Genomic DNA, 25,590 nt, shown 5'->3' with positions numbered 1-25,590 from the left:
GAATTGGTGAAGTAGGTGTCTGGGCACCTTACTCTGCATTTTCCTCAAAGAGGTGGAGGTGAGGAGGTAGTTGGCTAGAGTAGAGAATCTACTGCTTTAATGTTCTCTCTTTTGCTAGGCTGCCGCTTTCCTCTTTCTTTACTTAGGAAAGCAGGCTTTTGTTGTAGTTTTTTTTGGTCTGTACCTGTTGGTTTTTCCAAGTTGCTAGCTTCTGTTGGTCTAAGTCTTGGATATATAAAGCAAAAAGAAAACTCAAGGAACTTAGCATTGTATTCTTGGTCCCAGTGTCACTAAACAGTCTGTCTTTGCTTTCAGAGTGTCCCTTCATTTGCTTTATGTATAATGTCCAGGATTTTAAAATTGTATTAAATTGGAGAAATAGGGGTAAGTACTTCTACTCCATCTTAATAGAAGTGAAAGGTTATTTTGAAACTTTTTAAAAGGTCATTTTTTTTTCTTATGGAGATGGAATTAGAAAATACAGGAAAATTGAAAGAAGAAAATTAAAATTACCTTAATCCTACTACCCAGATACAAATACTGTTAACATTTTAAGGTCTTTCCCTAATGTTTATAATATTGGTAAAAAGAAGCAGAGCTGGGCATAGTGGTGCACACCTGTATTGCACTTGGAAGACTGAGGTGGGAGAATTGCTTAAGCCCAGGAGTTTAAAACCAGCCTATGCAACTTAGCATAGTAAGATGCTATCTCAGAATAAAAAAATTAAAATAAAACAAAAACAAGGGAATTACTGGATAATTAGTGTGCATTGCTTTTCAGTAGATTATAACACATTCTATACTATGCCTGACATGACAGACTGGTTCTATTATATTTACCTAATACTGAATATTATTGCTAATTTGAGAGGTCAAATGTAGTATCTAAATTTGCCTTTTTTATTTTTATGTGCTTCAATTTTCATATTGATTTATTATTATTAATGTTAACTCAAATCCAGTTGTATTTTTTTTGTGTGTGTTGATGTCATGTGGTAATGATCTAAACAGATATCTGTTCCAAACAACAAATAAGCTTTTTCATTACTATTTATCCCTTTGCCATGGTTCTGTGATCCTTATTAAATCATATATACTAGATATGTTTTGGGGCTGTCTTCTGATCTTCAGGTAATCCAACTATTTTTGTGATGCTTTGACCAGTTGAAATTTTAGAAATTTTATTAGAAGAGGCAAATATGTAAACTAAAAAACAAGAGGCAAGTGTGCTTTTTGTACAAGTAATACTAACTATCCTGTTTTAATCTTATATTATTATAGTAGCTCATATTAGATGGCCTTAATGGGGCTTGCTTAAATAAATCTTGGTAATGACGTTTATATAATTGGAAAAGAAATGAGGTAGGTCTATGGGTACTGATGGGAAAGATGTCCAGATACTATTAAAATTAGAGTAGAAAAACAATTTGTAAAACTATAATATATCAGAATCTAATTTTATGAAAAATTGAAAGCTTAATATTTATTGTTTTTGTAACATTTGCATATTTTGAATAAGGACCTTATACTACTGTTGTAGTCAGAAACAACAAAGATTAATACAAACATTTAAAAATGAACTTAGTAGACAAAAAGTGAATCTTGAAATAAATAAATTTGATGTAGAAAATGAATGTGAAGAGTCAAAGAAATTTAGGGAAAGATGAGGAATGACTTACTCTACCACATAAGGATTATACTGTAGTAATTAAAGCAATTTGATTCTGGTGCCAATCAGCAATGAAAAATAGGCTGCTCTGGACTGGTCTTGTCCATTCCCATGTACTCTTGTTATTTACCACAAAGAAACTTCAACTGGTGTTTGCTTTAAGACTATTCCTATTATTTTAAATTATTTAAGTTTTACTTCACTCATCCATCCCTCTCCAGGAAATCTCTGCTACATTGCTGCATTTGTTTTAAAATAATTAGTATAGGCTATTGTTTTAAATGTATCTAGCAAGACTGTTTTATAACAAGAATACAAAATAAAGTTCTCTTATTCTAAACTCTTTTAGTTGCAAAGAATAGAAAGGGCAACTTTAACTGGATTAAGTAAAACAGGGCATTTACTGGGCGTTCTACCTGTAAAATCTGGAGATATTTTTAGCTCTCTGCATGCCTAGACCCAGGGACTCAAATACTATTATGGATTGTTTTCTCTCCATCTTTCACTTTTTGGTAGCCTTTTCCACTTTTAATGACTTCTCTCCCCCGCCCAACCTCCCACACATTTTCCAGCAGTTTCATGCTTAATAATTTCATCTTCTCTTTTCCAGCAATATCTTACAAAAGTCCTGGAATCAAGTTTCATTGGCTTGATTTGGGTCACAGGTCTATTCCTGAATCAGTCTGCAGACTTGGGGATAGAATGTGTTGATGGCTGTAATGGATCATGTGTTCACTCTTGAAGCTGGAATATAGGGGAGTCTACTAGGATTGAGGGTAGAGGAGTAATTACCTAAAAAACTGAAGCCACCAGACAAAACCATCTCTTACATGTCTACTTAGAACCCCTGTCAAAAATCATAGGCACTTTGGAAGCAGGGGAAGGTCAGTTCCTGCTCTTTCTTGAACAAACCAAGGAAGTCTTGCTTGCTTTCCTCTGCGTGGAATGCATTTCCATATACTTATAGGGGTCACTTCCTTTGTTCCTTCAGGTCCTGTTTAAATGAGATTTCGTTAGGCTTTCCTGATGTCCCTCTTAAATTGTACCATCCTAACCCCAATGTAATTTTCTAATCCTTTAACTTGCTTTTATTTTATCTATCTATCTAATTATTTTTTGTGGTGCTGAGGATTGAACCTGGGGCCTTGTGCATGAGGCAAGCACTCTACCAACTGAGCTATATCCCCAGCCTTTTATTTATTTATTTTTAATAGTGAATGGGTATATTGGTTTATTTCTGTTTTTTTGTTTTGTTTTTTTTTTCCCTTTGTGGGGGAGAAATCCTATCTTTCCTTTTGAGTGCCATATCCTAGTTTCCTAAAATAGGTTGTGGCACACAGTAGCTATCAAATGTTTGTCTGTCAAGCAGAGAAATACATGAATATTGTGATGGGAAAATCAAAGAGCCAAAAGTGAAAAATGACTATGGAGCAATTTTTTTGGAGGAGGAGGGTAGCATTTAATGCTGAGAAGTTTGATACCTAAAAGGGCCTCGTGTGTGCTAGGCATATGCTCCACCACTGAGCTATACCTCCAGCCCTTTTTATTTTAATACAAGTTGCCCGTGCTGACCTTGAACTTGCTATCCTCTTTCCTCATCCTCTGGAGTAGCTGGGATTATAGATGTGGACATGCTGGGTTCTACTGTTGTTTTGTTTGTTTGTTTGTTTGTTTTTTAAGTATTTATTTTTTAGTTTTCGGCGGACACAACATCTTTGTTTGTATGTGGTGCTGAGGATCAAACCCGGGCCGCACGCATGCCAGGCGAGCGCACTACCGCTTGAGCCACATCCCCAGCCCCTCTACTGTTCTTTTTACTAGAGGTTTCACACATCATTACCTATTACTATTACATTTTTAAAATCCTTGTAGCTAGGCATGGTGGCGTATGCCTGTAATCCCAGCAGTTCAGGAGGCTGAGGCAGGAAGATTGCAAGTTCAAAGCCAGCCTCAGCAATTTAGTGAGGCTCTCAGAAATTTAGTGAGACCCTGTCTCTAAATTAAAAATAAAAAGGGCTGGGAGTGTGGCCCAGTGGTTAAGCACTCTGGGTTTAATCCCTGATTACCGCTCCCTCCCCACAAATAATTTCTTATAGAGTCCTAATTGTTAGTTCAGGTGATTGATTTCATTCTCTTTATATACTTGGAAGCAGTACTATTCAGTAGAAATAGAACATAAACTACAAGTATGAGCCACATAGGTATGTTTAAATTTTCTAATAACCACAAAAAAGTCAAACAAGATCAATTAATTTTAATGTTATATTTAACTCAACATATCTCAAATATTTAAACATATAATCAGTGTAAAAAATTTAGACTATATTTTGGGGGTACTAAATGTTTGAAATCTAGGATATATATTTATACCTGTCTTAATTTGGACTGTCATCCAAATTCTGGACTATGAGGTTAGTGGTCAAAGTATTACTTCCTGTCAGGAAAGAAAATTGAGCTGGACCAAATCTATCTTTTGCTTTCAATACTCCATTCTGCAATGATAACACATTGTTTTTCAAGGCTCTGCTGCCCTCTACTACAGGAAGTGAACTAAGATGTTGGATGTGGTGTCCATGCACACCTGTAATCTCTACTCTAGGCACTGAGGCGGAAGATTTTAAGTTCCAGGACAGCCTCAGCAACTTAGCAAGACCCTGTCTCAAAATAGAAAGGGCTGAGAATGTAGCTCAGTGTTAGAGTGCTTGAGTAGCATGAACAAAGCCCTGGATTCAATTCCCAATAGGAAAAAGAAAGAAAGGGAAAGGAGAGAGGGAAGAAGGGCAGTAATATGGGTTACTTTTATTCCGAATTGCAACTTAAAAAGTGAATTAGTCATTTTAGGCATAATGTTTTTCACTTATAAATCTCTCTCGGGGCTGGTATGTGGTTTAAGCCGTAGTACGCTCGCCTGGCATGCGTGCGGCCGGGGTTCGATCCTCAGCACCACATACAAAGATGTTGTGTCCATTGAAAACTAAAAAATAAATATAAAATAAATAAATAAAAATAAAAAATAAATAAATCTCTCAATCTCTTTTTTTCTGAGTGGAGTTAATGGCATTTTAAAATTTTAAATATCTGTTATTTCTGTGCAACACTTAAATTAGATTTGATAGGTTATTTTATATAAATACTTTTAAAATTGGGCTTTTGTAGTGTTTTTTGTTTGCATTTTTGGTGTTGAGGATTGAACCCAGGGGTGCTTTTTCTTTTTTCTTACGAGACAGTTCTTACTAAGTTGCCTAGGCTGGCCCCAAACTTGCTGTCCTCTCACCTCATCCTCCTGAATCATTGGGATTACAGGTGTGCAGCACTGCACCTGGCTGTAGTGTTTTAAAATGATATTAAGAAAAGACTGTAAATTATGGGCCGTATGTTTTCAATATGAATGGTGATTATTGTTACTCATCTTTGCAGATTTTAAAAGACATAGCCAATAGATACCATATGATGAGAGGTTCCAAAATACATTTTGTGCCTGGCTGGGATTGTCACGGGTTGCCCATTGAAATAAAAGTATTATCAGAACTTGGTGGAAAAGCTCAGAATCTTTCAGCCATGGAAATTAGAGAAAAAGGTAAATAATCTCAATTTCTGTTTTAAAATAATTAAAATGATATTTATAAACACTGAGGCACTTTGAAAAACTCAGTGCTTTACCAAGGGAACTTTCATTTTGTTTTGGTTATAATGAGATCTGTGGGGAACTATATTCTGTGTCACAAAAACCTCAGATTTTGTTTAATTGATTTTTGTGAAACTTTCTCTGTAGAGATTGAAGAAAAGATTTTGTGATCTTGTCTAAACTGCATTATTCCACTGTTTAGTGATCATGTCTTATTAAATTAATGTTTTGGTCAATTTTTTTTAAACATTCCTGGATAGGGCTTGTGACCTGTTTCAGGTCCTAAGACACAAGTAAATTTTAAAATACATATATTTTAAATTAATCTTCTATTTGACCCTTTCCTTTAGTAGATTTGGCCAGTGAGGAATCTTCTTGTATACTGTTGTTTATTTGGATATGATTATGAAGATTATTTTACTACTCTGTGAAGCATGTTATTGTTTACTTAGATTTGATATACTGTTTATTTGTATGTGTGTATATAATGAAATAAAATTATTCCCTTTTTCTTTTTTTTTTAAATACTTTTATTTTATTTATTTATTTTTATGTGGTGCTGAGGATTGAACTCAGCGCCTTGCGTGTGCTAGGTGAGCGCTCTACCACTGAGCCACAACCCTAGCCCCCCCGTTTTTCTTAAATTAAGAAATAATGAATACTTTTGTCATTTTTAGAGGTCATTATATGTAGTCTAGAAAATACAGAAGACAGTAATAAAATTTTAATTTTTAGAACTCCAGTTAATTTTAGAACTTGTATCTTTGAGCTTCTTCAAATAATTTTCCTGTAAGAATTTTTTTTATTCCAAACTATATAACACCCTCATTTAGAGAGCCACATGCTTAAGAATTATAATTCACTGGTTTTTCAAAAGCTTTTTCTTGTCCTTTTATATTTTTTTTCCTTTTAGCTAGATCATTTGCGAAAGCAGCCATTGAGAAACAGAAATCAGCATTTATTCGTTGGGGAATAATGGCAGATTGGGATAATTGCTACTATACATTTGATAGAAACTATGAGGCCAAACAGTTGAGAATTTTTTACCAAATGTATGATAAGGTAATGAAGTATTTTTTTTCTTTCAGTGTATTAAAATATATATTACAGAATTTCAGCATTAGTATAATATCTTTGTTTTTTGTAGGGTTTGGTTTATCGCTCTTACAAACCTGTGTTTTGGTCTCCCTCATCAAGGTATACATGTGTTCTTTCATAATTAAAATGGGTGAATTTGTGAAGCTTCCAAATACTCATGTTTAACCTTTTTAAACCTTAGGACTGCTTTGGCTGAAGCAGAACTTGAATATAATCCTGAGCACGTCAGTCGTTCAATATATGTAAAATTCCCTCTCTTGAAACCACCTCCTAAATTGGCATCTCTTATAAGTAAGATTTCTTCATTGATTTAGTTTATATAGAATTATAAATTATGAAATAATAATATTTGCTAACATATTTACAACTTTATTGTCACAGGTGATTCATCTCCTATTAGTTTTTTAGTCTGGACCACCCAGCCTTGGACAATTCCAGCCAATCAGGCTATTTGCTATATGCCAGAGTCAAAGTGGGTATATTGCAATTTTTGTTATCCACAAGTAGGATTCATTCTGTCATTAAAATTATGTTAAATTTATTTTATCCTCACTGACTTCTTAAAATCTAGTGAATTATAAGTCAGTTATTATGTTCATATAGTTTTTGTGAAGCTTTAGGAGATTCCTTTTAAGACCATATTTCCAGCTTTTTTGGAAAACAAAACATATATAAAGTATGGAGTATCTTGAAAATAATGGTTTTTAATCTTGAAATTCATTATTCTAAATTGATATTAGAAACTAGAACATTATTAATGCTGTTTTTTTTTCCTTCATTATTAGTAATTTTTTTCCTAAAATTCTCTGTTAGGTATGCTGTTGTGAAATGTTCCACTTCCGGAGACCTCTACATACTGGCTGCAGATAAAGTATCATCTGTTGCTTCTACTTTGGAAACAACATTTGAGGTTATTTCAACATTTTCAGGTGAAAGTTTATAGATATTCTTTTTTAAAAACTATTTTTTAGTTGTAGTTGGACACAATGTCTTTATTTTATTTATTTATCTATTTTATGTGGTGCTGAGGTTGAACCCAGTACCTAGCATGTGCTAGGCGAGCACTCAACCACTGAGCCACAACCCAGCCCCGAAAATTTATAGATATTCTGACCATCACACTAATCAAAATGTCGGGTTGATTTGAGTTCACTACTTTTTTGGACATTCCTTATTATGCATTGAAATAAATGTGACTTCTGCATTTTTAGAAGATAGTTTATACTGATTATGTGTTAAATATTAGTACCCATTATTCTCTGAATTTTTCTAGCTGAATAATAAAGTCTCTATATTCATCAGTTCAGATGCAAGCTGATTAGAAGAATAAGCAACTTAACAAAATTAAAGGGCTTTATAACAGAGGCAGGAAGGGAGCTACAGAATGTATAAGACCATTCGATTCTTGTTGGTGCAAAGATAAGTTAGAGGACCCCGAATGTTCTTTACTCCATACCTTTTCCCAATCTTTTTAAAGTGTAAACAATATTACAGACTTCACTGACAAGGTAGATATCACCACAGATGCTGAAAAAATCACAAGATTTTTGAAAGTATTAAGGTTAAATTTAGAGATCATTTGTCTAGATTGCAAAAGTGTTTCAAATTTTTACTTTGCAGAGATTTATTGGGTTATTTTTGAGTTACTACATGGCATAGGATTATATATCCATCTTGTTGTTGACAAAATAAGTATTAAAATAGTAGGCATGTTGAACAGCTTAAATAGAATAATTTGTGTTGGATAATTTCTTTCCAAAAAAATATTAACTATTCTTAATAATTACTTTGAGTTTTTTTTTTTTTTGGGGGGGGTGGGTGTTTGTGGGATAATATTAAGTAGTACATACAACAGTGTAGGCATAAACTTCATTAAATTTGCTTTTCCCAAGCCTCTGATTATCATAGTTAAAGTACATAAGTAGGATAACATAAGGTTATGGGACTGGTCTTATGAAACTAACTTATCGAAATGAATCAAAGTGATGACTAGAGCAGATTTCTCTAGAAATCAGTGTTAACAGTTTCTTTTTTAGTATCATTATGGATTATTTGGAAGAAATGCATCCTGAAATATTAAAGTTTGCAAATGATTTTTCTGGGAATAAAATACCAAGCTAGCCAAGTTGAACTGGAAGGAGAGCTTGTGATTTTTTTTTCCCGAGAAAGGGTGTTTTATTGTCATTAATTTTAAGGGAATAAACCTTTTAGTACAATAATAGGTACTGTTTTAATAAAAATGAAGTTAAGCAACAGATTATTAAAAGATTTTATTGTTCTTTTAGTGGTGTCAATGGATTACATAGTTTTGGCTGCTATATGGTAGGAAAAAAACATCATTAAAGGTGGAGAAATTTCTCTACAAGGATAGATGTTTTTTAAAGTTATTATTGCCGGGCACAAGTGGTGCATGCCTATAATCCTAGTGACTTGGGAGGCTGAGGCAAGAGGATTACAATTTGTAACCCAGCCTCAGCATCTAGGCAAGAACCTGACTCAAAAAAAAAAGCGGGGGGGGGCTGGGGATGTGCTTGGTGATAAAACATCCCTGGGCTTAATTCCCAATACCAAAAAATAAAAAAGTATGTTTAGTTGGAAATGAAGAATTACTTGTGGGAAAGATCTGAGAAGTAAGGGTCATTGAAGTTTCATTAACTTTGAAAGAGTAGACTTTGAAATGAACAGACTTATTCAGTAGAACTAAGTTATCAATCCTTTTGGTAAATCTGTGTTATTTTTAGAACACATGAAAGATTAGATTATGGAACTTAAGAGACAGTAAAGGTATAGAAAATTAATAGATGATGAGTATGGGCTTTTTGTTCTTTTTTTGTGGTGCTGGGGATTGGACTCAGGGCCTCACACATGCTATGCAAGCCCTCTACCACTGAGCCACATCTCCATCCCTATGATATATTATTAAGGGACTTACATAGAACATTAAAGTTGTAGTTACACTTGCCTTGAAATTTGGGTCTAATCATTTAGAAATCTTGAAATTTGGGTCTAATCATTTAGAAATCATGTGATCTCAGACATATCGTGTACGTTTTCTGAAATTATTTTCTCATTTGAAAATTGAGCACAGTATTACTATTTTGTAGTAGTATTGTGAAGAAGTTGGTTACTATCTTGTATTATTTATCATCTTTTACCTTTTTAGAGCAACATTAGGAAAGCAACAGCAATGGTTTTCCACAGAGAAAATGTCAGAATAGGTCATCTATCTGTTGATCTAGAATTTCTTTTTCTTACAAAATTTACATAACTTTGAGAAATTTCCTTGGAATCTTTTGAGTACCAGTTTGTTATAATAGGTAACAATGGATAAAATTGCTAAAATATTTGAATATTTATTTTGCGGTGGGTGTTATACTAAGTGCATCAAACATTTAAAATGTATTAATAACGCTGTCCTCACAACAACCTGCTGAGGTAGGAATCATAATCATCTGTATTTGATAGATTCCTAAAGGTCATAAAGTAGTAAAAGGGAAGCCAGGGTTTGAGCCCAGCCAGTCTCATCCTAGATTTTGCACTTTAACCTCATGTGTTGTTGCTAAACTTACAGAGGTAGAATTTCATATAAAACCATTCTTTTTTTTTTCCAGATAAAATATTATAGGTTTATTTAAAACTTAATTCTCACCTTGAATATGCAAAATACAAACTCTACAAAATGTTCATTTTTGTTTACTTTGTAGTATAGAAATATATAAAATAGAGGTTTGCTTAAGTTTATATTACATATTTATTAAGGCAGGGAACTATATAGAAAAAAACACATTTGTTCTGCTTAAGGCATATTTGGGAATAAACCATGGTACAAATTATTGCACATCTGAAACTACAGTGCACAACAGACTGCATAAAAAATGTAAAAGAAATAAATAAAGCATATTTACTTGACTTAGGTACTTGTAGATCAGAAGACAAAAAAAGACTTTTTCTTGTCAAACCTTTTCTTGTCAATACTTTGACAAGAAAAGTTGCCAATTTGATAACTTTGGCTTCCTCATTTGGTACCCTTAGAACCAAAACTCACCAAATACCATCACAAGAAATACATTTTCTGTACCTGAATTTCTTCCTTTTCTTCTAATACCATAATATAAAACCATTCTTAATGGTGGTTTTCTTTCCCCACAGGTGCAGATTTGAAAAATGGTACTTGTAGTCATCCTTTAATTCCTGATAAAGTCTCTCCTCTTTTACCTGCAACTCATGTGACCATGGCAAAAGGAACAGGATTAGTTCACACAGCCCCAGCTCATGGTATGGAAGATTATAGTGTCGCCTCTCAGCACAACCTGCCAATGGTACTCTTCCTCTCTTTTCTTTTTAATTGTTATTCTTATGGAATCAAAGTGATAAATCCTAACATCTTTATTTCTTGATAATAATCCTTTTGGTCAACATAATTAAGTTGTGAAATGCTTAGATTTATGTAGTATCCTAAAGCTTCAGTAATTCAGAATTAACATGAAATCAGAGCAAAATTAGAACTGAAAAATATATATTACAACACTTTGGGGACACTTTGAATATGCACAGACCTCATTGTATTGTGCTTTACTTTATTGCATTTCACAGATATTGCATTTTTTTGGTACCAGGGATTGAACCCAGGGGCACTCAACCATTGAACCACATCCCCCAACCCTATTTTGTATTTTATTTAGAGACAGAGTCTCACAGAATTGCTTAGTGCCTCACAGTTGCTGAGGTTGGCTTTGAACTCAACCATCCTCCTTCCCCAACCTCCAGAGCTGCTGGGATTACAGGCATGCACAACTGTGCCCAGCTAGATATTGCATATTTTACAAATTGGAAGTTTCTGCAAACTTGTCAAGCAAATTTATTGGCATTATTTTCTTAATAGTTCAGATGGTTATTAGCATTTTTTAGTAATAAAGTATTTTTAATTAAGGTATGTACATTGCGTTTTTAGACATAATGCAGTTGTACACTTAATATCCTGCCATAACATAAACATAACTTTTCTGTGCATGAGAAACCAAATATTTTATGTGACTGGCTTTGTAGTTGATATTGCTTTATTGTGGTGGTCTAGAACCCAGCCCACAGTACTTTTTTTCAAGTATTAAGTCACATAGATAAATTACTCCCAGTTCCTACAAAATGGCAAGTAGATTTTACTAAGTAGTTGAAAAGGACAGTTTGGGTTTTTTTTTTTTTTAACTTAAAAATTTTCTCTAAATGTATTCTATGCACTTCTACTGAGCAGGTTTTTCAACTTAGTTAAAAGCCAAGTCTCAAAGCGAACAACTATGTACACTGCCATTCATCTCTAAATAAGAGAGACCAGTTAAGATGTTTTAGTATATTTTGTTACTTTTTGTTATTATACTTTAGGTATATGCTTTAATAATATATTTTGCCTTTGGTGATTTAAATATATAAAATTCACAAATTTCTATTGATTGAATAAGTGTACCCAAATTTTCAATGTAGAGAAAGAATAGTCTATATTGAGATGTTTTATGTGTATTGTTTTGCCAGAGATTGTCATAAGATAAAACATCTTGATGCTTTAATTGTTCAAATGGATTTGTAGGATTGTTTGGTGGACGAAGGTGGGATTTTCACAGCTGAAGCAGGTCCTGAACTTCACAAGAAAGCTGTCCTTGAAGAGGGAACTGATGTGGGTAAGTACTGTACCTGTTGATAACATAGTGGCATATTTTCTGAAAAGCAGCTAGCAGTAACCTTTGCTTGCTGTTCTTCCTTCTTATACTTTCTGCCAAAACAAAATAATTTTATTTTGTTTAACCACATGGTTTAAAATAATTTCAGGGCTTTTTTATCTTTTGCTTCAGAGCTGCTCTACTTTTTAAGCAAATTCAGACAATTGGGAGTGATGTTATTTTAGGACAAAGGTAATGATCAGCTGTGTGACTTTTGTGGAAGGATAATATCAAGCTTGGGGCTAGATGTTGGCTATAAATCAGACATTTCCCGCTCCTTTTGTAACTCTTGCAAATAACTGAGCTGGTTATTTGGTTTATATTTTAGGATCGTAGGACTCCACTAGTCTGGAATTCTCTTTCTGCCTTCACGGAATCAGAGACCATTGCTGTGAAAGCTTTCAGTGTACACATTAACACGAGGGTGAATTAGACCTTGCATATTACTTTTCTTGGGCTGTAATAACAAATTATCATAAATTTGGTGGCTTAAAACAACTAATTATTCTCTAAATTCTGGAGAGTAGATGTCCAAAATCAAGATTTTGATAGGACTATATTTCTCCTGAAAGTTCTATGCAAAAATCCTTACTTGCCTCTTTCTAGCTTCTGCTGGCCCCTGGAGTCCTTGGCATTCCATAATCTATGGTCACATCACTGCACTCTCCACTTCTGTTGTCACATGGCCACTTTCAGCTTTTGTGTGTCTCTCTGTGTATCTTCTCCTCTTAAAGATACCAGTCATTGGATTGAGGGCCCCAGTTTAATCCATTGTGTCCTCATCTTAATTTAATTACATCTATAAAGATTGAATTGCAAGTAAGGTCACATGCATAGAAATGAGGATAGACAGAGCTTAACCCATCAGACATGCTTTCTTCTGGATTACCTAGAGAACATTTTAAAATTTATAGTATGATAGATAGACAGTCTCTGAGTTTTAAATTTAGAATTCTTAAGTATATCTGTTCATCTTTCCTTTGAAGTGAAGAGTTGTGGAAATAGCATAATTTAGAGCCTGATTAAGGTTTTACAGCCCCTGCTTTTCTTTGCCAGGAGATATGCAGATTATGTCTTTGATACCTGGGAATAGTACCTTTGGACTAGACTTAATACTTTTTCTTAAATTGTTTTTTTGTATTTGTAGATGGACAGAATGCCTTTATTTTATCTTTATATAGAGCTAAAGGTTGAACCCAGTGTCTCACACATGCTAGACAAGCACTGTCACTGAGCTACAGCCCCAGCCCCAGACTTAATACTTTTCATTAGTTTAGAACACTATTAGGATTTTCATAGTACTTCTTCATTATGTCTAATCTCTTTTTTTTTTCCCTAGTCATAAAGCTGCTTAAAACTTCAAAGAATTTGTTGAAAGAGGAAAAACTGATACACAGCTATCCCTATGACTGGAGGACTAAGAAACCAGTGGTTATTCGTGCCAGCAAACAGTGGTTTATAAATATCACAGATCTAAAGACTACAGCCAAGGTATAAAATGCATTCTACTATAAGGGGTTGGGTTTATCTTTCTCACCATGTCAAAGGATTGCATGTAAGGGTGAGGAGGTGGGGCTTTGGAGTAGATGGTATTGTTGCTTTTGTAATTTCTTTCCGTAGCATTTTAGAGTTAGGAAGGTCTGAAAAGACCTTGGGTTTTATTCTTTCATTATGCATATGTGGGAAAAAAGCTTGTAGAGGTTCAATGATTTGCTGATTCACTTTTCCTACCTCATATAGTGAAAGTAGCATATAATTAGGACAGAACTGAGTTTAACACATTTTTAACCTCCTAGAAATTCAGTTCTGTACCCTCTTCATCGATATCAAGGTGATAATCCCACATTATAGAGTAAGTGAGCAAAAGTTTCCAGAACAGTGTTTGACATATAATAGGCATTCAATAAAATTCTTTGTAAACACTTTGTTTCCTTAAGATTGAACTAGCAAATCCATTGAAGGAGTTGTAGCTTTGAATTAACAAATATTTTATAACTGGTATTCTAGTTATTTAATATGTATTTGAGCTGTTTCATTTAACATACATATGTATCTGTGTGTATACTGGTGTATGTGTTGTGTATTTGTGAGCATATGTGTGTATCTTTAACAAAAAATTTGATTCTATTGAATGAAAGAGCACAAATTATATATTTGTTAACTAGACCAAATATACAGATATTTTGCTGCATAGTTTACAAATAAGCTACTACTGGAATTAGCTGGTTCATTTGTTGGGTTGACAGTTTGGGGTCCTTATTTTTTCATTGCTTTCTGAAGCCTATCTTCCTTACTTTTAAAACATTAACATTTGTAACTTCCAGCTCTAAATAACTTTTTAGTTGAGGAACATCTGAATCTGATATAAGATGTTTAAGCCCAGTTTTTTTTGTGTTTGTTTTTGTTTTGTTTTTTGGGTTTTTTTGGTAGTACTGCACTAGGGATTGAATCCAGAGGCAAGGTACCACTGAGCTATATCCCTATACCTTTTTTTTTTTTTTTTTTTTTTTTGAGACAGGGTCTTGCTAAATTCCTGAGACTGGCCTTAAACTTGAGATTTTCCTACCTCAGCCTCCCAGGTTGCTGTGATTACCCAGCCCCCAATTTTTTTTAATATATTTTTTTAGTTGTAGATGGACACAGTATCTTTATTTTTGTGGTGCTGAGGATCAAACCCAGTGCCTTACCCATGAAAGGCAAGTGCTCTACCACTGAGCCACAGCCACAGCCCCCAAAACTTTTTTAACAGACTATTTTCAGTAGTTTTTTGTAGAAGCTGCAAAAGTAGAGTCATCTATTGCCACATATCCACCATCCAGCTTCAACAATAATCAATTTTTGGCCAGATTTTTTTTCCCTCTTACCACCTACCTTTTCCCCAAAACCACTGGATTATTTTGAGGCAAATACCAGGCATCATTTTTTTCAGGCAATATTTCACCATGTACATCTGAAAGATAAACATTCTTTAACGCATAATTCTAAGCTGGGTGCTCTGGTGCATGCTTGTAATTCTAGCAACTTGAGAGGCTGAGGCAGGAGAATCCCAAGTTCAAGGCCAGCTTCAGCAACTTAGTAAGGTCCTACACAATTTAGTGAGAACCCACTTCAAAAGAAAAAAAAGGGGATGGTGCTTGGGAGGTAGTTCAGTAGTTAAGTACCCTTGGTTTCAATTTCCAGTACCAAACAAACAAACAAACAAAAAAACAACATAAATCCAATGCTATTATACCACCTTCAGAAAGTCCTTAACAAAATCCAGTAACCCAGTCAGTATTCACATTTCTTGGCTTTCAAAACTGAGTATTATTCAAACTGAATTACAGAAGTGGTGTTGCTCCAAAAGGTTTTTGGGGTAAGAGACTTCAGTTTAGAAAAGAAGCTATTTAAACCTGCTTAGCAAAATGCTTTATTTTGGGGGTACTGGGGATTGAATTCAGTGGCACCTGATCACCAGGCACATCCCCAGTAAATACCCCAAGGGTATTTTCTATTTTATTTAGAGACAGGGTTTCTTGCTGGGGGTATAGCTCAGTTGGTAGAGTGCTTGCCTCTCATGTACAAGGCCCTGAGTTCAAAACACTAGCATCACAAAGAGAGAGAGAGAGGGGGGGGGGGGAGAGGGTCTCACTGAGTTGCTTGGTGCCTCGCTTTTGTTGAGGCTGGCTTTGAACTCAAAATCCTCCTGCTTCAGCCTCCCTAGCCACTGGGATTCCAGGTGTATGCCACTGTGCCTGGTGCAAAAAAGCTTTTTTTAAATGAAGAGTTTAAGTTAGCATATTTTGACTTTTTAGGGGGATTAATAACAACCATTTATGCTGTTCAATTGATCTTTTGGTAATTGACAAATACAATCAAATGCAGGTAGTTGACAACTTTTTGAGGAAATAAAGAAAGGGGGACTTTTCAAAGGATGGTAAATAAATAGGAAGTAACTGATATTTTCCGGAAAGTGTTTTCAGCATTATAAACCTTGCTGTGTAAAATCATGCTGTATTGTAATCCTTGTTTGTCAACCTAGGACAGTAGCTTATTTTTAAAGTGCTTACAAAAATGATTAAAATCAGGTTTGTATTGATCTTAACTATAGTTTATGAAGTATGTGTAATATTTGTACTAAACCTTTTATTACCAGTTTTCTTTGTTTTTGAAGCGGAGTCTCCCTACATTGCCCAGGCTGGTATGAAACTTGTGTGCTCATGATCTGCCCACCTCAGCCTCCAGTCATTATTCATTCATAGTTCTTTTTGTGGCTCTGTTAATAGGTGTATCTTTCCATGCCCAGGCTTGTTACCAGTTTTGATCTAGGGTTGGTGTAAATTGGAAATTGGTATAAAGTGTCTTGTTACATCCTCCAAAGATTAAGTCTGCTCTTGATAATAATTAATAAGACTTTGGTGACTCTGTTTTTATTTTGCCTCATTTGCTCTGAAATCTTTAGTTTTTTGTTGTGTTTGGTTTTGAGAGTGTCGCGGGGGGGGATGTGAATGACAGCCAACATCCAAAACAAACCACTGCATAAGGAAAAATAATGACAGTTGTAGAAAAATTTATTCTGCTCTCTCTCATTAGTCTTGATTTATGAATCAATTGCAGGAATTGTTAAAGACAGTGAAGTTTATTCCAGGAGCAACACTGAATGCCATGGTTGACATGATGGACAGGCGTCCGTATTGGTGTATATCCAGGCAAAGAGTTTGGGGAGTTCCAATTCCTGTATTTCATCATAAGACAAAAGATGAATACTTGATCAACAGGTAGAACTTTTTATGATAATTTTTTGTTGTTTTAAAGTGAATTGTGTTCTTTTCAATAATGGAAAAAAAATAGTGTAAACTATTGAGATTCTCATATATTTTTCATTTATCTATTTTTCAGGCACTGGGTATTGAACCCAGAGGTGCTTAACCATTGAGCTACATCCCCAGCTCTTTTTATTTTTTTCTTTTTGAGACAGGGTCTTGCCAAGTTGCTTAAGGCCTTAGTAAGTTGCTGAAGTTGACCTTGAACTTGGCAGTCCTCCTGCCTCAGCCTCTAGCATAGCTGGGATATCAGACATGAGCCACCACGCCCAGCTTCTTATATATTTTAAACAAGATATTATAAAAGAGCAATATTTTTGGGAAATGAAATATAAATTTCCAAAGGATTCATATTTCAACATATAAAACAAAAACTAGATTTGTTCCAGTATTGATAATTAGAAAGAAAGCTCTGTTTTATTCTATGAGAATTTATTGTGCTAGTTTAAAGTGTTGGGGATCCAAAGATCCCCACTGTTTAGGTGGGGAGCCTAAAATGTAATTTTACTTTAGGAATTACTTTACCAGTGAACTACATCCCCAGCCCTTTTTATTTTTATTTTGAGGCACAGTCTTGGTAAGTTGCTGAGTTTGGCCTCAAACTTGTGATCCTCCTGCCTCAGCCTCCCAAACTGCTGGAATTACAGGTGTGTGCCACCTTACATGGCCTCCCTGTTAGCAGATGTGGGACAGGAAATATTTATCATTCCTTTGGGGAATACATTCTAGGTTTTCATTTTCTTTGAGTAATGTTTTAATATGGCTAAATTATGTTATAGCCTAAGTAAAGAGTTTGAATACATTTGTAAGTATTTATACATTTAATCAATTGAGAACCCAGTGAAGAATTTGAGGGAATAGAGGCCAAGAAATTAAAGAGGAGTGTTGAGACTGTAGACTTGAATGTCCCTACCTTGTCTCTCAAATTTTTGTGAAAAGGTTATACTTTTCATTGTCAATATTATCATTATTTCTTTAACAGTACTTCCATGATTGCATATATTTGAAGTGGTTTTTTTTTTTTTTCAGTGTTAAAGTTTTTTTTTTTTTTTTTTTTTTTAAGTCATCTGTAGGCACATATTGAATACTTGTTTTTTTGTTGTTGTTTGTGTATTTGTTATCTTTTGGTGCTGGAGATTGGTTGTTGATTGATTGTTGATTGTTGATTAAGTAGGTGAAATAAATGTGAACTTCGTCAGAAAAACACAAACAAGTTTTTTTTTTAATCATTTACATTTTATTTGTTAATACATTTACATGGTTGTGTTAAAGATCTCTGTATCTGCCATTGTGTTGCTTCCATGGTATTAGTTGATTTCTGATTTTGAAGTAGAAGAGACATACAGAATATTGGCCTACAGAAGTGACAGACAAACTTAGTCATACTGTCTGTCAATTCATAGGTCATTTTCCTGTACACCATTTCTTAATGATGACTCAGATCCTTTTCCATTTTGACAGTACACTTGAACTTAAGACAACTGACATTCATTAGTTATTTTGTCAGTTTTATAAAAGAGAAAGATTATCATTTTTCCTCCTTAAGTGAATGAGAATCAAGTAATCACAGTGTTGGGTTCTTGTGCCTTTGTATTGTAGCAAGTTGGTGACCATCGAAAGTAACAGCACCTCCACTGGAAATTCATACACAGTCCACATGGAGTTGCTGTTACACTTGATAATCCCACTCAGTGAATCCAAAGGTTCCTTCTGTTGGTTTTTTTCCTTCTGTGGTGCTAAGGTGCACCAGGGCTTGGCACATGCCAGGCAAAAACTCTACTGCAGAACTGCACCCCCATCCCTCCTCTGCCTTTCTTGATGAAAATGTATATATTATCTGTAAGTGTATTTTTTTCCCAAAATAAATTTTTAAATTATGTTCTAAATGAGTTTAGAGACTGATTTGGTTTGAAACTGATGTTTGATTCTGATTTGAATTAATGGTTTTATTAGCATTTTATATTCATTTGTATTTTATCAAGAAATGATTTCAGTTCTGACCTTAATGTCATTGGTCATTTTCTGCATCTGCAATATAATATCATTATGACTTAGATTGAAATCAGTTTCTAGTTAATAAAAACAATAATTTTTAGTATAAAAAAATTAGAAACTTCGGCTCCGTAGGCAGGAAAAAAGTTGACTGATTTTTTTCAGTATTTCACATGATTGTTATCAACTTAATACTATAAATATTATGATTGTAATCATTTTACTGCTATTAATAGCATAGCTAACTTATGCATTTAGGAAACTGAACTTAAGCATTTAGGACCTTGACTTCTGGAAATTATGAGAAATTTATAGAAACTGGCAAGGAATTTCCAATTTAATTTGAGTTTAGCTGTCTGAATTTCAGGCTTACAATAATAATGACACTTTGGTAGAAATTTTTGTTAATTAACTAAAATTTTCTCCAAAATTATTTCCTGTTACCTTTAAAACCTAATTGTAGGATTAGATTAAGTAAAGAATGCTTCCCTCCCAAATTTTATTGTGTTCTCAGATTAAATTTAGGAAACAAATATGAAGCAGTTTCTTACCTTATTCTTACTCCAGTAATTTGCAGAAGAAAAGTTGTCTTATAGCCCTTAATATTTTTGCTTATAAAGACAAAACAGAAAAGCGGTGAAATGACAGCCAGTTTCTTCGTTACCTAGCCTTAAGACTGCTTAATTTCCAATAACATGCTAAATGAGCCTTCAGCTCAGTTGATAGTGAAGTTCAGAATGATTGGTTGGTGTTATAGTTGCTCATACTGCCTAGTGGGTTTTCACTGATTGAAATCTAGGAAGGGACACGTAATGTATGTGTTTAGATAAGGCCTTTGAGTAAAGTACAGAGTTTTATGGTGGACTTATTGCTTTATGAAATACAGCATTAAAGTAGAAACATACAGATTATATAGTGAGTGATAAGTGTTTTCACCCACTTTTATCAACAGTAATTTATACTGACCTTTAAGCTATACGTTAACTGCATGTTTGTGTTAAGTATAGGGTATTATTAACAAAATAAAGGCTAGAATTTTTAAATTTCCAAGAGCAAATTTAGACTTTTTCCTTTGAAGAATATATAACATCATAGGGAAATTCTTAGAAAATTGTTTTCAAAGATTTTAAAGCATGATCTCAGTTTCATTATAAAAATAACCCTACTTCTGAGCTGGAATTGTAGTTCTGTGATAGTGCATTAGCCTAGCATGCATGAGGCCCTGATTTCAATCCCCAGTACCACAAAAGGAATAAGAACTTCTACTTCTCTGAGTATTTATCATAGGGAAATAAGAGGACTAATGTCTCTTGGTCTTTTGTACAAAGAAATATATGTACAATACAATTGTTTGTAAAGAAATATAGTATTATAAAAGAAGATTTAATCCAGTTCAGTTTTGGAAGAATGATTCTGCAGCCATAATGGTTGTCTAGATCCTTGGGTATGAAAATCAAATAAACAACCCGGCCACCATTTGGCAGTTCCAGACTTTTACCACAGCTCTATGGATACCCTGTGAGCCCTTATTTTAAATTAACTTGTATTTTTTTCCATGCTATCCATTATAGCTACCTCAGGTTTTTAGGTTATATGTCTGTGTTTATTTTTATTGCAAATTTTGTTTTTAAAATGCTTATCACAGCTTTTTAGAATCAGTCTACTAGAGTACAAGCCAAGAAAGTTAGTTTCCTTTGTGATACTTATTCTTTGCACATGAATTTTGATTCATTTGGATTGTTATTTGTTATTATTATAAAATATGCATATTATAATTTTTTCAGCTTTTATTATTTTTAGATTAAAAATCACATATATTGATGGCATAAAATTTTCAAATATATGTTATGAAATGGCTAAATTGAGCTGATTGTTTCTTTATTCTCTTATTCTAGAATTTTTTTTTTTTCTTTTAAATGTAAGTAATTGTCTAAAATCTCAAAATAGAACTGAACTGGGGCTGGGGTTGTAGTTCAGTGGTAGAGTACTTGCCAGGCATATGTAAGGCCCTGGGTTCAATCCTCCAGCACCACATAAATATAAATAAATAAATGAATAAAATAAAGCTATAAAAAATAGAACTAAGAGGCTGTGACTCAGTGGTAGAGCACTTGCCTAGCATATGTGAGGCATGGGGTTCAATTCTCAGCACTGCATATAAATAAATAAAATAAAGGTCCACTGACAACTAAAAAAACATTAAAAAAAAGAACTGAATTTTCAGAGCATAATGCTTTGTAAAGCATACTTAGTAAATTTAATTTTTTTTTTTGTATTGGGGATTGAACCCAGGGGCACTTTACCATTGAGCCATATCCCCAGCCTTTTTAATTCCATTTTGACTCAGGGTCTCCATAAGTTACTTAGGGCCTTGCTAAATTGCTGAGGCTGGCTTCAAACTTAGGATCCTTCTGCCTCAGCCTCCAAAGTTGCTGAAATTACAAGTATGGGCCGTCATACCGAGCCAATATGTGATATTTTTCTGTTTCATAATATGAAGTAAGGAGGTGAATCTTGCTCTAAATATTAGTGAGGCTTCCTCTATCAGTGAGGCAAAACTTATTATCCTTCTCAAAAATGTTTCATATTTCTTTTAGATATATTGAAAGCAATTTTCTTTTATTTGGGTTTATATGCATATGTAATAAAATAAAATTTGGGCTATTTTTTGTAATATGTAGTTTTATTTACAGTAGTTTTTTGAAATCATATTTTAAAAGTTACTGCAGGATTAACATTGTATGATTAAATCACTTCTAAGAAAAACTAAAATAAAAACAAAAACCAAGCAATTTCTTTCTCACTTTATGGGTTTCAAGAAGTATTTTTAATTTGTAAATTAAAGATTTGTAAAATGCAAGATTAAAGACTGGGGGTTCCGCATAGTGCTTGAGCTATAATTGTGCATGAGTGAGGCCCTGGATTTGATCCCCAGAACTACCAAGGAAATTTTTTAAAAAAGCAAGATTATATTTCTTTGCATGTTAAAACATTGTGTTACTTTGTGTTACTTATCTGAGTGAATTTTAGTGAGACTAGAGATAATGACTAGTTAGGAGTTTTGCAGTTGCCTTAGTAACATGTCAGGAGCAAAAATTGGAATCTTCCTTTCTTTGGTACTTTGATAAACTCAGTAAGATACTTGAGTATGGTTGAATAATACTTAAAATTTTTAAAACTTTATGAAATACTTAACATTTAAGGATATGGAAAAAAGATTCATTAAAGTTGTTTTGGCATTCTAAAATAGATGTGAAGGTATTATCAATAATGGTAAGGTATTTATGCTTCTTTAGATATGAGGACTTTTTCTCAGAGTAAAATTTTTCACATACCCTTCTTGTTACAACTTCTCTCAGTGTTCATAGAAACTGAAACTCAGGAAAAATAATAACTTTATTCCTGTCATTATCCATTAAGTCACAGGTAGTCCTGAGGCCTTTGGACTCATTTCTTGCTCTGTCAACACACTTATCTCCTGAGAATCCCTCGTTCCCTGACTTCATTTCTGTTCACGGTCTTTATTATACATGGGTAATAAGAGCCTTTTTGCCATTGCTTAGCAAATCCAGAGAGAAACAGTGTGAGTTCAGTGACAGTGGTGACTGTAATGGATGAGTTAGAGACTCAGAATAAAGAAGTAAAAGTAGCCCTGAACCATGATTTGGGATACATACTTTTAAGGTCTAGTTTTGTTACTTGTTTAATCTCATTACTTACAAAATCCCAAATACAAAATGGGCAGCTGTACTGTAAATCCAATTAGTGCTTATAAAGGACTTTGAAAAATATAACATGTACTAGATACACAAATGCTTTTGATTAATGATAATGTCAATCCTGTATCTCTACTTGCTAAGTTTACATGAAATCTGAATGCTTTACTTTTAATTTTATATTTTTTGTTTATTTTCAATATAAAACAATTTTGCTATTTTCTGAAATTACCAATCTTGTAACATTTATATAAAGGATAAAGGGACACCAATGTATTTATTTTTATGGTATTGGGGATTGAACCCAGGGCTTCACACTTGCTAGGCATGTGCTCTACTACTAAGTTATATCCTCAGCCTTTATTTTATTTTGAGACAGGGTCTCCTTATATTGCCAGGATGGCCTCTAACTTGTGATCCTACTGCCTCAGCCAGGTAATACCCATTTTTAGAATCATTAATTTTTGATGAAAAATTTTTTTTTTTATTCCATTCTGCAGTTGAACCTACAGCCTCACCCATGCTAGGCAAGTACTCTATCACTGAGTTATATCCCAAACCTGAAAATTATATAATTGGTTTGAACAGTGCATCTGCTGGAATTATGTGTGTTTATAAATGTACTTTGCTAGTATCTTTATCTTTTCTCTTTTTAGGGTTTTGTCCTCTCGGATGTTAGATTTTCTCAGATTTTTATATCATAATATTATTCGTATTTTTTTAACTGACAAAGTATTCTTTGCAAACTATAAATAGTAATATATAACTGAATATTATTATCATATAACTAGGTTATTAGTACATAAAGTGCATAAAGTTTTTATGGTCTCATAGAATAAACGTTTATCTTTACTGTTGGAAGTCCATATAAAATGAGTGTAGCTATCTTAGAAATATGGAATTGTGCCCATTACATTCTTATTATCCATAACATTATAATTTCAATGTATTCTTCTAGAAAAATGCCAACTTAGTGACATTTTATAAGATTATTTAAGTTTTAACTTGTAGACATATTTAAGTTATATTGCCCATTCAGTTTTTTGCTTCCTGCAATAGTTTTTTGTAAACATTTCAATGATGTGTGAATTAGCAGACCAACAGAAGTTAGATGATTTGTTCTACATAGTCATAATTAGTAAGATGCAGATGGAGATTTAGAACTTAATACTTTTTCCTGTTTACTATTTCCATTTCCATTAAGTCCTTTGGACCTATATTAAATTCTTAGTTACTGGGCTGGGTTGTGGATCAGTGGTAGAGTGCTTGTCTGGCAAGTATAAGGCCCTGAGTTTGATTCTTGGAACTGCAGGAAAAAAAAAAAAAAAACTATGCACGCACGCGCACGCACACACACACATACACACACACACACACACGTGTGTGTGTGTGTGTGTGTGTGTGTGTGTGTATATATATATATATATATAAATGTTAATATAGTTGTGTGTTCTGGTATTTGATTAACATAAAATGAACCAAAATTTATCTGGTTTAAAATAATTATTTTAAGTAATAGCTAATGCTTATGTACATATAAAAATGAGTGAGGCATTCTTTGTTCTACGTTTTTTATATCCACCTAATTAATATTCATTATGAGGTTGGGGATATAAGTCAGTGGTAGAGCACATGCTTGCCTGAGGCCCTGGGTTTGATCCCTTGTACCACAAAAAAGTTAAAAATAGAAAATTTAATATTCATAGTAAGTCTCTAAATGATGCTCTTTTTATTGCATTTTACAAATGAGGAAACCAAGGTTCATAATACTCAGTACCTTGCCCGGGGTTACATGTCTAATAAGTGGGTTAGAGCCAGAAATTAAACCCAAACTGTCTGACTTGTAGGTACATGCTCTTGCCCATTGTATGTACCCTGACTAAAAGGAAAGCAACTAGAGGAAGCTATATAATATTAACCAAAGCTGTAATACAAATATTATATTAAAAGTATGTAATTGCTGTGAGTAGTTTTAGTATAAATTTTTTTCCTGGCTCTAATCTTCAAATAATTTATAACTATATATCTTCACACAGTTATTCATTTGATATACAGTTATTGGCATTCTTCCATGTGATGGGCACTGTTTTGAAGTTTACATGTATGGTCTCAATTATTGCAGTTGTTCTGAGGGACATATGTAGGCTCACTAAAATGTAAGTTCCATTAGGACAGGGATCTCATCTGTTTTGTTAAGTGCAGTATCTCTAGTTCTAGAACACTGCTGAAGAAATTGGAGATGCTCAGTAGATTTAAAAAAAAATGAATTGGATTATTCTTCTTAACAGAGAGGAGAGCTGAATGTTAGAAGAGTTTTAGTTTTTGTACATGGTCGTGTCCATAGTAATGGAGAACAGAAGCCTAAATATCTGCTGTTGAAGTCTGTACTCTACTATGGCATTGCCTCTTACACAGGTGGACTTGAACTTAGTTCTGTAAGCAGGAAGGGAGCCCTTGAAAGTTTTTGAATGGAGAATTTGTGTAATCAAAAGCAGTTTAGGAATGTATCCATCTCAAGGTATATCGGGTAAATAAAGGGATGAGAGTAGGGGAAATGTCAGATCATTGCATCAATCTAATATTGAAGCAGTAAGATTGCATTAATATGGTATCAATGGAAACAACTGTTAATATTTCCAAGGTGGAACTGACTAAATTTGTTGGTTTAATTTGGCCAGAAATTGAAGGAGGCAGGGCAAGTAGGAGGTTTTGAGTATAAGTACTTAGATAGAAAATAGAAATGGGGAAATCATGAAATAGGAAATCATGAACTGAAATAGGCAGATCAGAAAATATCATAGTATATTAAAAGTATAGATCAGAAGAAATCTTTTTCTTTTTCCTTTTTATAGGGATATATGATTAATTTTACTTAATTAGTTTGAATTTAAATTATGGCAGCAGCCAGATAAGCATGTAGTTGAACTAAGGTTCAGGAAAAAGGAAAAGATATTATAATTTAAAAATTTTATTATTCATT

The 25,590-nt window shown here is 33.6% G+C and overlaps 1 protein-coding gene across 1 annotated transcript in view; it reads left to right on the top strand.

Moving 5' to 3' along the window:
* Nucleotides 1-25,590, top strand: part of Iars2 (isoleucyl-tRNA synthetase 2, mitochondrial) — a 63,219-nt gene that overhangs the window by 8,372 nt on the left and 29,257 nt on the right. Inside the window, exons 3-12 of the mRNA XM_076872761.1 lie at nucleotides 5,087-5,246; nucleotides 6,208-6,356; nucleotides 6,442-6,491; nucleotides 6,574-6,683; nucleotides 6,774-6,864; nucleotides 7,206-7,321; nucleotides 10,542-10,711; nucleotides 11,971-12,061; nucleotides 13,440-13,591; nucleotides 16,697-16,857. Of these exons, the coding sequence (XP_076728876.1) occupies nucleotides 5,087-5,246; nucleotides 6,208-6,356; nucleotides 6,442-6,491; nucleotides 6,574-6,683; nucleotides 6,774-6,864; nucleotides 7,206-7,321; nucleotides 10,542-10,711; nucleotides 11,971-12,061; nucleotides 13,440-13,591; nucleotides 16,697-16,857 (1,250 nt within the window). The remainder of the gene's footprint in view (nucleotides 1-5,086; nucleotides 5,247-6,207; nucleotides 6,357-6,441; nucleotides 6,492-6,573; nucleotides 6,684-6,773; nucleotides 6,865-7,205; nucleotides 7,322-10,541; nucleotides 10,712-11,970; nucleotides 12,062-13,439; nucleotides 13,592-16,696; nucleotides 16,858-25,590) is intronic.

This window comes from Callospermophilus lateralis, chromosome 13 (assembly GCF_048772815.1).
Source record: "Callospermophilus lateralis isolate mCalLat2 chromosome 13, mCalLat2.hap1, whole genome shotgun sequence".
Taxonomy (NCBI): Eukaryota; Metazoa; Chordata; class Mammalia; order Rodentia; family Sciuridae; genus Callospermophilus; species Callospermophilus lateralis.
This window is presented reverse-complemented; position numbering and strand designations above follow the sequence as displayed.